At 40.4% G+C, this 12698-nt stretch overlaps 1 protein-coding gene across 3 annotated transcripts in view; it reads right to left on the bottom strand.

Annotated features, from left to right (window-relative positions):
- IL12RB2 (interleukin 12 receptor subunit beta 2) overlaps positions 1-12698 on the bottom strand; it is a 78638-nt gene that overhangs the window by 32836 nt on the left and 33104 nt on the right. For all 3 annotated transcript variants that reach the window (XM_045035993.1, XM_023258810.2, XM_045035994.1), the window contains one exon: positions 10237-10316. In XM_045035993.1, coding sequence (XP_044891928.1) covers positions 10237-10316 — 80 coding nt within the window. The remainder of the gene's footprint in view (positions 1-10236; positions 10317-12698) is intronic.

Genomic DNA, 12698 nt, shown 5'->3' with positions numbered 1-12698 from the left:
GAGTTTTGGAATTGCAAGAATTCCGATTGAGATCATTTGGGAGGGATCCCAGAAAGTAAGCAGAAAACTAATTATTTGTATTGTAACCCTGTTTGGATAAGGACCATGGGAAACAGAAGCAATGAAAATGGAGAGCTGCCAAGGCCAGCAATGGCAGTGCCCGTCCATGCCTAGTACAGGGAGAAAAAGGTTTAACCCGTGAGACTTAAGCATTACCATTTTCTTGGCAAGGCTATTCCTTCATGGGTGCAGCTGCTAAAAGACACATTTTAGGACTGCCAAATGCCCCTTTCTCTGATTCTGTGCCCCTCAAGCAATCTTCTAATAATTTTGTTTCCTGTGAAGTTTATCTTTCAGGAGAGACTGGGATAACAGGAACATCTGGTTTACTTAAAATTTATGTTTTTCACTTTAAGTGAATAAATTGGCCTTCTGATTATAATTTGGCTTCTGAAATAATTAGCATGCTGAGAGAGAATGTTCCTATCTGCTGACTCAAGCCTCCTAGTTAGCCCAACAGCTGCATTCCTCACTATAAATTAATCCATGAACATCTAGCTTTTTATATTTCAGTCTCTGGGAACTTGATTAATGCAGGTCCTATCCTAGGTGCCCTTCTGGATCCACAAGGTCCAGGATTGGATCTTAAACCATGGTCAACGCACCAGATGAATGCCATGTTGCTGAGGGCTCTTTTGGGTGCACATTCAGTCTTTCCCTAGAAGACATTTTTATGTTCTGGCAAGAACCAAGAAAGTTAATATTTTAATTGTACACCACAGTCAATTTTATAGGCCTGTTGTTTGGATTAAAGTGAGTGCTTTTGAAATTGCGATATTCTGAACTGTTATTAATAAATATGCCCTTTGTACCCCAATGTTTATAGCAGCACTATCAACAATAGCCAAAGTATGGAAAGAGCCCAAATGTCCATCGATGAATGAATGGATAAAGAAGATGTGGTATATATATACAATGGAGTATTACTCAGCAATCAAAAAGAATGAAATCTTGCAATTTGCAGCTACGTGGATGGAACTAGAGGGTATTATGCTAAGTGAAATTAGTCAGGGAAAGACAAATATCATATGACTTCACCCATATGAGGACTTTAAGAGACAAAACAGATGAACATAAGGGAAGGGAAGCAAAAATAATATACAATCAGGAAGGGTGACAAAACATAAGAGACTCTTAAATATGGAGAACAAACTGAGGGTTACTGGAGGGGTTGTGGGAGGGGGGATGGGCTAAATGGGTAAGGGGCATTAAGGAATCTACTCCTGAAATCATTGTTGCACTATATGCTAACTAACTTGGATGTAAATTAAAATAAAATAAAAAATAAAAAATAAACATGCCTTTTGTCACAGGAGAAAAAAAGGATAAGTTAAAGCAAAAGCTGGCTGGAGAAGATAATTCCCTTAGCTATTACTCTATCCTTCCCTATCTCCTCTGTAGGTCCAGAGATAGGACTATTCCACCCTCACACCATATACCCCTTAGGGCACTCCTCAAGAGTTAACTGTGCTCACAAAGCTCCCCATTCTTGACAGGAACACAAGGGTCTTCAGTATTACTCTGACAACTGAGAAAATAGAGCCCTAATTGAAAAAAACACCTTGCAACTCAACCCTCACTACCTTCCTCTCACTGTCCTTCATAGACACATCAACAATCTCCTTCAATCCTATGGGAGAGTGCTGGAAGAAGGGGGAAATGCCAAATCATCTTGGATCGAATGAACTTCCTAGGGACTGCTGTGGAAATCTAGCTCATTTCCACACATCACACACTGCAGTGATCTAGTGCACAGAGATGTGGATCTGAAAGATGAGTGAAGGTTCCTAGAGGGTAGTGAAGGGCCTGGACCCAAACCCTTGCATTTTCCCCTCCACATCCCATATTTCAGAGTTGAAAATATCATTGAGAAGGTGAAGGTGGAGTTAGGTAGTTAGAGAAATAAATATGGTATCCCATATTTATACATATGTGTAAATGTATGTATAAATATGTGTGTATATATATGTATACACATACACATATGCTTATACACATACAAGTTATGCTTATATAAAATATTAAGCTCAAGTTTTAGGATAAAGGTTAACATCACTCAGGCAATTGGTATCCTTCACCAATTTGAAAACGGGCACAATTTGTCCAACACGGTCCATGGAACAAAAAACTCAATGAGCCAAAAGGAAAACAGGTATTTATCCAGCTGGGCACATAGTCTCCTGAAGCAACTGAAAACAGTGCAATTTGGCTTTTTAAAAAAATAATAACATAAAGTTTGCAAATAATGCATGTAATACATCACCTCCAGATTATACTTGGTCTTGATGTAATGGAATATCATCACAGAACTTCAGAACCAGGCAGGATTCTACAGTTTAACAGTTCATTCAACATTTCATTTTACCAATAGGGAAATTGAGTCTGGGACATGAAGTGACTTGCTTAAGGGCTCTCAAGGGATAGATGGAGGAGCTGAGGTTGGAATCCAAGGCTCTTGACTAGTGATCCCTCTACTCCTGCTCCTTCTGTTGGCAAGCCTGAGACAACTGGTCACCAGGGGGCACCATGTTTCATAGTTGGAATCCCCAGTCACTCTCTGGCCCAATGTTGGAAAGCAGCTTGTCTAATTGCAAGGTTGTGGTATATTCTGATGTGGAACATCAACAGCAGACATCAGGTCAACAATTTTGGGAGGGTGGAGATCCAGAATTCTTTTTTTTCCAGAGCCAACAGGCCTTGTGTCACAAGGAGACAAGCTGTGAATCCCAAAGAACTGCCATCTGAGGAGCCAGCTGGGTCTTTCTAGATGAACTTCTTTTATTCTAATGTGTATGTATATATATATATACATACACACACACATATATATACACTATATACACACGTATATATACTATATATATACACACACATATATATACACTAATGTATTTATTTTTAATATTTATTCTAATATTTTATTCTAATGTATATTTGGGTGAGTGATAGGGAGAAACTATCATTTATTGGGCCATACCATGAGTCAGAAACTTTACATCTATTGTCACATTTAGTCCTCACATCTCCCCATCCTGAGGGAGCTGAAGCTTGGAGTGGTTAAGAGACTGATGCAAGTAGTCCCCACAGAAAAGTAAGTTTTTAGTGCGCCCCCTAGTGGGTGTAAGAGGGTGTAAAGTGGGTGTAAGAGGGTGTACGGTGGGTGTAAGGCAATGTCCAAAATGTGTCCAATGTCTCTGGTACTTCTTGTACCTTTGTGGGCAGTGCTGAAAGCAGGTCTCAAGCCAGTGTTCCTACTGTCATTGTCAGCCTCTCCTATTGGTAAGAGTGTGCTAAGCAGGAAAAGCTGTCCCACGGTCTCCTTCAGTTTTCTTTCTGCTCCGTAAGAAATGATCTAAACTTAGTATAAGTTAGCTTTTCTGACAGGTTTGTCTACGAAGCAAAGAGTGAACAGCTCTCTCATAAACTATTGTGAGAGTTCTGTTGGGTGAAAAGGCTTTCACCATCAAAAATACCTTGGTAAATGTATCTGTGATAGGACAACATCTGGTACATGTCAGAATGCAAGACCTCTGTTGTTTTTTGTTTGCTTTGTTTTTAAAGATTTTATTTAAGTACTCTGTACACCCAACATGGGGCTCGAACTCACAACCCTGAGATCAAGAGTCGCATGCTCCACCAACTCAGCTCTCCAGATGTCCCTATTTTGTTTTGAAGTATATAGGAAGAAGGGTGTTTCTGTGAATTGATAAATCATGTCTTCTAAGGACTTTAAAAAACCTACTGTACATGTCATAAAATAATATTTTATTCTAACTTTCCCTGATGCAAACAGACAAACAAAAATATGTCAGAGCTGCCAATATGTCAAAGAAGAGAGTCTGTAGTCAAGACATATTAGAAAGGTAGGGAACTTGAATATGTCACAGTTTTGTCTATGAAGACTTTTGGGGTGGCAAGGTTGGTTTTGGAAAGCTACTGACTTAGTTTTTCCTACTCCACCACATAGCAGCTGTGTGACCTTGGCCAAATTATTTTACCTTTCTGAGGCTCAATTTACTTATCTGTAAAATGAGGTAATTCTGTGTATAGCATAGGCTTACTGGAGGATTCAGTGGGCTGAAGGAGGCAAACAGTTTCAAAGAGTGCTGGATGCATGGCAAATGTTAAGACACTTGGTGAGTTACCTGCTGTCGGTTACCCTAATATAAAAATCACCGTACTTGGCACTTTTCCATTATATTCATATTACTCTTCTACCAATCTATGGAAGGTCAAGCCATCTTGACTTGGATCCCACCACATCTCTGTATGAAAATCTCACCAATGTCATACAGTTGATTACAAAGCATGTATAATTTAAGCCTGGGTATTGATTTCAGAACTCATGATGGCTTTCAGCAACCCAGCCCAAAGTGAAGGAGCACCTCAAAAGATAACCCTCATTGGAAGGTTTAAAAATCACTGTATTGAAATGATCCATCTATGGATCTGTCCTCCCATGAGCCTGTTGACTCACCTTTGTGTCCTCAGAGTCCTGCACAACGTTTGCTTCCTAATAATCTAGCAAACGCTTTTCGTGATTCTCTCATTAATCTTCTCAACAACCTCATGTAGTACATACTATTACCATATGCATGTGTGAGGAAAGGAAGGCACAGAGAGGTTAAGCACCTTGCTTAAGAACACACAGCCAGTAGGCGGTGAGGCTGCACCCTGAACCCAGGCAGCTCAGTTCTGCCTAGAGGGTAAGCTCTTAACTGCTGTCGTGTTAGCACTTTCTAGATTCTCCCAGGTGTGTTGCTACCCTGAACTTATTTAATGGATACTAATAACTCATGACATCATGATTTCTAACTTGTTTTGTAGCAGAAAATCAGCAAAATAATGGAAACTTTGTTAGAGCAAAACTTGAACTTCCCTTCTGTCTCTGTTTTCTATCTTATGTTAATTCTCTGCTACCCACTTTCTTATCTTTGTCATTGACCACCTTCTGTTATCCAACTAAGATTCTCTACATTACAGATACTGTAATGTGTGTGACTAGTAAGCAAGGGAAAACAACCCTTTCTTTCCGAAAATACCTTCAGAAATGCTGTGCCAGCCTGTGATAGGACCAGGGTTGGGAAAGGAAAGGAGACAGAGTTGAATATTGCAACAAAACTATGAAAATCTTCCCATCTGCTGCTTTTGTATTTAAATATTGATTCTGAGATTGGGATGCCTCCTCTAATTATATAAAGGCCTCAGTCTCCTGACAGCCAATCTTCCCTATGGATTTATGACAGACCTTTGTTCTACATCAATATAAATCAGATTACAAGTAATATTTTCCTACATTTACTGGATTTCTTTCACATGAGGAGGCCAAAGGACACATCTCATCAGTGCAACGTGATATGGATTGTAATATTCTTCATAGGACACAGGGAAATACAGAGAGAAAGAGACGAAGGGAATGTACTAAGCTGCCTCTGGTCACAGACCTTTCTGAGGCTCTGCTGTGAACTGGTGTATGGGGCTTGTTCTTTTCTCTTTCTTCTCGTCTTCTGTGATTTGAGGGCAGCTGTTTATCCGAATGAGTTACGTCATTTAACAAATGAACAAAACCCACCAAATCTTCCCCACTTTTGGAACTGAGTTTCTCTAACTCTCTTCTGTATTGCTTGTGAGGGCCCTAGAGGGGCGCTGTTTGCTACATGAGGGAGTCACTAGCTACAGGCAGCCATAAAGATCTTGATGTGTGACTGACATGTCCGCCCTCTGGAGGCAAGCTCTTAGCCACTGGACCGGCTGGCACTTAGTAGACACACCAGTTTCCAAAGACTTCGTAGGGTAAGAAGAATGTAAAATAGCTGATCAATAATTTTAAAATATTGATTTACATGTTGAAAGGATAATATTCCATACATACTTGGGCTTAAATAAAATATATTATTAAAATTGATCCCACCTGTCTCTTTTTATTTTTTAAATGTGGCTATAAGAAAATTTTAAATTATACATATGACTCTCCTTTGTGGCTTGCTTTATATTTCTATGGGATGGGGCTTCACTACAGTGATCCTTTACATGCTGAATCCATAGTCCCTGGTTTCCTGCCAAATGTTCCCCCACCCTTGTCCCAGCTAACCTGTTCTTCTGGGGTCAGCTCTAGTATTACCTTGCAAGAGATCCTCTGTGACTCCTCACCCATTCCCTTGGTCTACTAGGTAACCCTGATAATCATCTCCCTAGCTGGATCTTGAACTCCTCCTTAACACCTGAGTGCTGTCATCATCCCCGTGTCTGTCCTTCTCCTGGACTGTGAGTTCAAGCACCTGAGGACTGCGTTTGTCTTGTTCACTTCCATATCTCTGGAATGCAGCACAGTGTCCAGTACTAATGAGAGCCTTCAATATATTTGCTAGTTTGAATGAATGAATGAATGAATAAAGTGAAGTTGGCTTCATTTATACACACTGCTTCCAGATCCATGGCCTCAAACATAATTCCAGAAAGTTTATGACCTGCCATGATTAAGAAATTAACAGAGGAAATTGTAAAGGTTAATGAGGTTTGGCACATCTTTCCATACATTGTCTGTCTATCTATCTATCTATCTATCTATCTATCTATCTATCTATCAGGTGATTTTCTTCCTAAAGGATACATGCTATGTTAAGTGAAAGAAATCTGTACTGGAATCATGGATTGAAATGCTTAATCAAAACAAAGGAAACAATATGAATCTTTGCAGAGAAGGAAGATACAGGGAATGTGAGGGAGGGGATGCTAGAAAGCCCCCTGTGAAGAGCTCTAACATGACACTGGCACTGTTTGTGACAGAGCAACATTTTCTACTTGTTATTGCATTTATTGTTTGAACAATACTGAGGTGTTTTATTTCACAGATTAAGTTGTACTTTTTTGGCTTCAACAAAGAAAGTATTTTTTCTCTTAAAAATAGCTATGGCAAAACATACTACCAGATATTTTTGAGGAAAGAGAACTTTTAGAAGAAAGCTTTTAGGAGAAACCCAGAGTAAGTAGGTAAGAGCCAGAACAATAAAGCAAAAGTCTCCTTCCCCCTCAACACACCCCCACACTCACATTGATCCATACACACATTCACGAACACTCATACCCACACACATCCCGGCCACCATAATTGTGAGAAATCAATTTCTGTTTATAATCCACCCAGTCTATGGTATTTTGTTATAGTACCCAAAGGGACTAAGACACTCACCGACATGCACCCACACTGACACACAGACTCATAGATACATACCCACACTCCCACTCACATCCCACACACATATAAAAAACTCATACCCAGTCACACACAAATTCACATTTACTCTCTGCACTCACACACAGGCACACATCACTCACATACATGCACAATCACACATACATACTCATACTCACCTATATTCACACTTCACTCCCTCACACACCCAGGCTGTACCCATTCAGCAACAAGTTGTTCTCTTCTGATGTAAACATCCTACAAAAATGAAAGGTCATCTCACGTTCCCCCAGCTGTCAGAGAAACATGCTCTCACTTTGTTCATAGACTAATGGGGTTTTACCTGGGGCTTCCTTTGGTGCCAAGACCTGAAATCCCCCTCTTTGCAGTGGCAGGGTGTCCCTCTCACTGGGGTTCCCAGTATTGATCAAAGTGAAAAAAAAAAAGCCAAAATCAACACACATACATCTTTGCTTCCTTTCCTTGGTGAGGTCTGATTTGGGCCCCACCACAAACCACCTGATCTGGCTGCAGTGTTTCTTTCTAGTCTGACATTTAAACAGGTCGCTTATGTCATGGCACCACCCCATCAATTCCCAAGCCTGCCTGAGAGTGGCATGGGGAATCCCCAGGAGGACAAGTGGGACTGGAGTGGTTCCAGACAGGAGCAGTGACTTCTGCCTAGGAAGGCTCCCAGCTGCACGCACCACAGTACCTGAAATCCTCTCTTTGGAATCACGTCATTTCCCTAGACCTGTTTCTGTTTGTGAAATGGGTGGTGGGCCTGCATGCTGATTACATTCCCTCCGGCTCTGTGGCTCTGTGGCTCTGTGGCTCTGTGGTCAAAGCAGGCCTGCTCATCTCAGTAACTCTTGTCAGTCTTTTACTGCCACTCCCAGGTGAGTGGCCTATTTGGGGCCACTGAAGAAGCCCAGGGTTTGGCAGAAAAGGACTTAGTCTTGTGATAGTCCTGAAAAACCGAGGACTAGATCCAACATTCCTTAAGGAGCCTCTCTCAAACAGGACAGTCACAGAAGGTCTTGAAGTTGCCCTGTCTTGATCACCATCTGGTGCCAGGAAGTTTCTAGTATTTACATTTTTGGTTTCTTAGTGATGCGAGTTCCAGTCCAATGCACCCACAACTCTGGCTCCACAAAAGGGAAAATTTTCTAACAGTAAGAGATGCCCACCAGAGCATGGACTGCTTACAAAGTGGAATTCTCCCTGTCCGAGACGGTCCAAGCAGAGGCATGTGTCAGTCCTGGCTGGAGTGGGAGCAGTGCTAATGATAGGAGGGTAGACTAGAAGAGAATTCAAGTTCTTTTGAATTCCAAGATCTCACTTTAGAGTTTAGGCTTTTCCAGGCTTAGGGGCAAGATTAAAATGAAAAGCAGAGAAGAATTTGCATATGCATGTTGGCTGAGCATTACCTGTGGCTAAAAAAATGTTTATTGGAACTAAAACAGTCTATCTCTTCAGATCACTGCTGAGGACACTCAGGGGGAAGGATTCTCTATGGAGGGAGGAATTTTGGTTTTAACCAGTTGCTTACTTGTGAAAATGAAAACCAACACTCAAGAGCTGAGCTGTGTTCTTCTATAATATTCACAAATTATGGCCACTCTAAATGTCTTGCTTTGAGAATTGTCTTGCTCTTAAACATGGCTTCATTTTAAAATAAATTTTAAGCTGTAGTTTTAGTTTCAAAGTGAAGAGCTTGATTATGACTCACCAAGCTATTTATAGTAGTCTCATACCAGACATTTTGTGCGTGTGTGAGACAGAAAGGAAAAGAGGGAGAAAGAGCTCAGTTCTTGCCTGGCTCATTTCTTAAAACTGAAGAAAACTGCAGTTATCAACATCTATCGTGCTAACCCCATCAGAGGACTTGATATTCATTTCTCTGACTCTTCTGCTTTCGTGCTCATCAGCTTCATGATTCCAAAACTGTTGATTTATCCTTAAATGGAAGAGGTGCAGTGAGAGGGATGCAGGAGTAGGGAAGTAAAGAGGAGTACAGCTCACCTGAACACCTCTTATTAGCAGCATGCCAATCAGGAGCTCAATTCAAATAGTATTTTCTTTTCACAAAGATGAGTCATGACAGAGCAGAAAGGGTTCTGGATGGGGTTTCAGTCTCAATTCTGCACTTAGTAGCTGGGTGACTGTGGGAAGAACATCCTCTCTCTTACCCTCAGGTTTTCCATTTGTTAAGTGGGGATACCTACGACCTACCTTACAGGGTTTTTAAAGGATTAAGTGAAGCAACCACACCAGAATCAGCACTGTGTGAAACTCTCACATCCTGTAATAACATTAGGTCTTACTGTTTTCTGGAAGGTTGTTTGAATCACTACTGTTTTACTACTATTCCTGAGGAGGAGTTGCTTTCCATTCCTCTTCACACGATTGTCTACAATTACTTGAGTTCCTGAGGTAGAACAGCCTTCTTTCCACCCTCTCCTTTTTCAGTGACTATAGCAAATACATTCCTAGATATCCACATCCACAGACTTCCCATCTTTAATTTCCCAAAAAGTGAATAAGTAAGGTGGCGTGGTCACTGGTGGGCATGTTATATGCAGGGGAGATTAAGAGTGGCTGGGAGGGGCAAGAGGCAGAAGAAATGGTGCAGTGGGACAGAGTGTGGACATGCCTGGAGATAGGAACGGATGCAAGCAGATGAGGAAAAGACGCAGTTGTGTGCAGGAGGGAACTCAGTGGGAACTCTCACTCTTATCTGACAAAAGGAAATGACATTGGGTCAAGTGTCTTGAGGATATTGCTGAGGAAAGGAGCTTCAACCAAGTCTCTGAAGCCTTGTATAAAGCCACTATGGAAATAAAACTTTTTTTTTTTTGGCCTTAAACATTGTTCAAATATATAATTCTTTCTATATGTTAATTATATCTCAATAAAAACAAAACAAAAAATCAACCAAATATATACTTCTCTTGAATTTTACACTGACAATGAAAACTTACCTTCCAGAAAAGAGAAATCTGTTGTCTATTGTAGTCAATGGGTTGTTTCATGTACCAGACATCTAATGTCCCAGTAGGCTCTGTTTTGAAGGAAAAAAAAACATATTTTCATGTATACACACATACATGTATATATCCATACATGCACAATATAAAACCTCTTAAAGTCAATTGCTTATTTAATAAACAATTCCAGGAGAGTAGGATTATCAGGTAATTTCAATTTTCTTTGTGCCCCCATATTTCTTTCCTTTTGTTAAACAATGAACATATGTGTCGGCCATAGAAAACACAAATTTTACCTTAAAAACAAATTTTAAAAAATGATGATGAGGAAATTGGATTCCTAACTTACTCTTAAAATATGTAGTAATAAAATAACTCAAAGAAAGTATGTGTGATTATTTCTTTTTTATTGGAATGCAGAAAGAATTAATTCTCAGCAGAAAAACAAAAATATGAATCATAAGGAACACATTTCTGATCCTATAAAAATAAAAAATACAAATGATTAACTCTGTGTTCACGTCCATTCCCGAACTTACCATGTTGTGGCATAATTATTTGGTTTTATGATCATTAGATCATTAGATCATGATCTACTTGAAAGGAAGGCCCATCTCATTCATCTTCATATCTCTCATACTTACATAGTGCTTAGAATGTAACAGGCTCCTGACAACTCTTTGTCAGGTGACAAATGTGCAAATGAACAATTCAGACAATATTAGCTACTTGATGCTAAAACAGAGAATGAACTGATTGAAGGAAAAACCACCATCTTTAAGACAATGGTCAAATATGACCTAATTTAACTTGAGAAAGTCAATCAAACAGACTTGATAAGAAACTGAATAGTCAACTCCTATGTGCTAGAAAGAGAGTGTGTGTGCACATGTGCATGCGTGAGTGGGTGAATAGTTTTATTTCTCCCATTATCAGATTTATTTTGATTTACAGCCAGGGGTGGAACTCACAGAAACAGCCCATGAAAACAAGCTTCAACTGCACCAATGAAACTTGTTCATTGTGACACTTAGAATGTATTTGAGATGAGGCTACATTGGGGTTCCTTCTGGGGTGACAAGTCCCATTTAACCAGACGAAGTTTCTGGAACATTAAGTCCCACCAGGAAAAGAGAAGACAAGCAGCCAGGGAGAGGAGAAGAGAAAAAGGGAAGGAGCACATGCACCCACACATACTATGGGCAGGTCCCGTGGCCCACTTACACTTGCATCCCATATCCTCTTTACCCCATGACATATGCAGCTTTAGTACAGTGGTTAAAGTGTGAACTCCAGAGCTAGACCGTCTATGGGCAAATCCCAGCTCTGTGATCTTGAACAAATGTTAACCACATCCTGAATACATACTCTACATCCTGAAGCCAGTTTCCTCATCTGTTCAATGAGGATTGTAGTTCTATACGTCACATGGGGCTGTTGTGAGAATTGAATGAACAGAGCAGCCCTGACCTAAGGTAAGCACTCAGGAAATTTAGCTGTTGTTTCTTCACTTAGAAATGAGCTTGTTCAAGGTCCCAGAACTAGTAATCGGAGAAGCCAGGTTTTGAACATTGGTCTGTTTCATCACATAGCCAGCACTCTTCTCTCTGCACCCCGCAGTTACCTGGCTCTGAGGCTTGTGATTTCTCAACAGTACTTCCACGCCCAACAGGTGCTCTTCTGTGTTCTACCCTCTTCCTTTTTTATTTCCGTTTCCTGCCTCTCTCACCATCTTCCTTTTGTTTTTTTTTCTAAAGATTCACTTATTTTCTTCCCCTCTTTTCCCACCAGTGGTAGCTTCTACCCTTGCAGTGAGGACCTAAAGGTAAGAAATGCTTACCCAAGACATTGTGAAAATGCTCTCCATCCTTCAGGATTATGAAGAGTGACCCAGAAAACAAGCCTAGCACTTTTATCTGCTAGTCCAGATGCAAAAAGGAAAAAAGCACAGGCAACAGAAGGAAAGGGGACCTGACCATTATTAACCACCTACAACGTGTCAGGAAATATTTGGACATTTTATGTACTGCACGTTATCTCATTTAATCCTCGCACAATGCAGGGTGTGTGTGTGTGTGTGTGTGTGTGTGTGTGTGTGTGTGTGTGTGTGATTACATCTGTTTTAGAGCTGAGGCCAAGGAGGCTGACAAAGGTTAAATGATTTCCAGAACACGTGGAGTTGGTAAATGGCAAAGCCAGCTGAGCCCAGGTTTCACTATTTCCAAAGACCCTGCTCTTCCATTACAGTTCACTACATTGAGCGGAGATCTGAGCAAACTAGATAACCCAGACATTGACTACATAATCAGGATGTGGAAACTTGGATGTGCTCCATGTTGAAGCCAGATGACTTATTAGTGCTAAATGTCTCCAGTTAATTACATATTAGTAACAAATAAAGGGAATACTCATTGTCTCATTAAAGATCTACAACTACCAGATTACTACAGAGCTAA

The sequence above is a fragment of the Felis catus genome, chromosome C1, assembly GCF_018350175.1.
Source record: "Felis catus isolate Fca126 chromosome C1, F.catus_Fca126_mat1.0, whole genome shotgun sequence".
In the NCBI taxonomy this organism is placed as follows: domain Eukaryota; kingdom Metazoa; phylum Chordata; class Mammalia; order Carnivora; family Felidae; genus Felis; species Felis catus.
The sequence above is the reverse complement of the archived record's forward strand: the minus strand, read 5'-3'. Positions and strand labels throughout refer to the sequence as shown.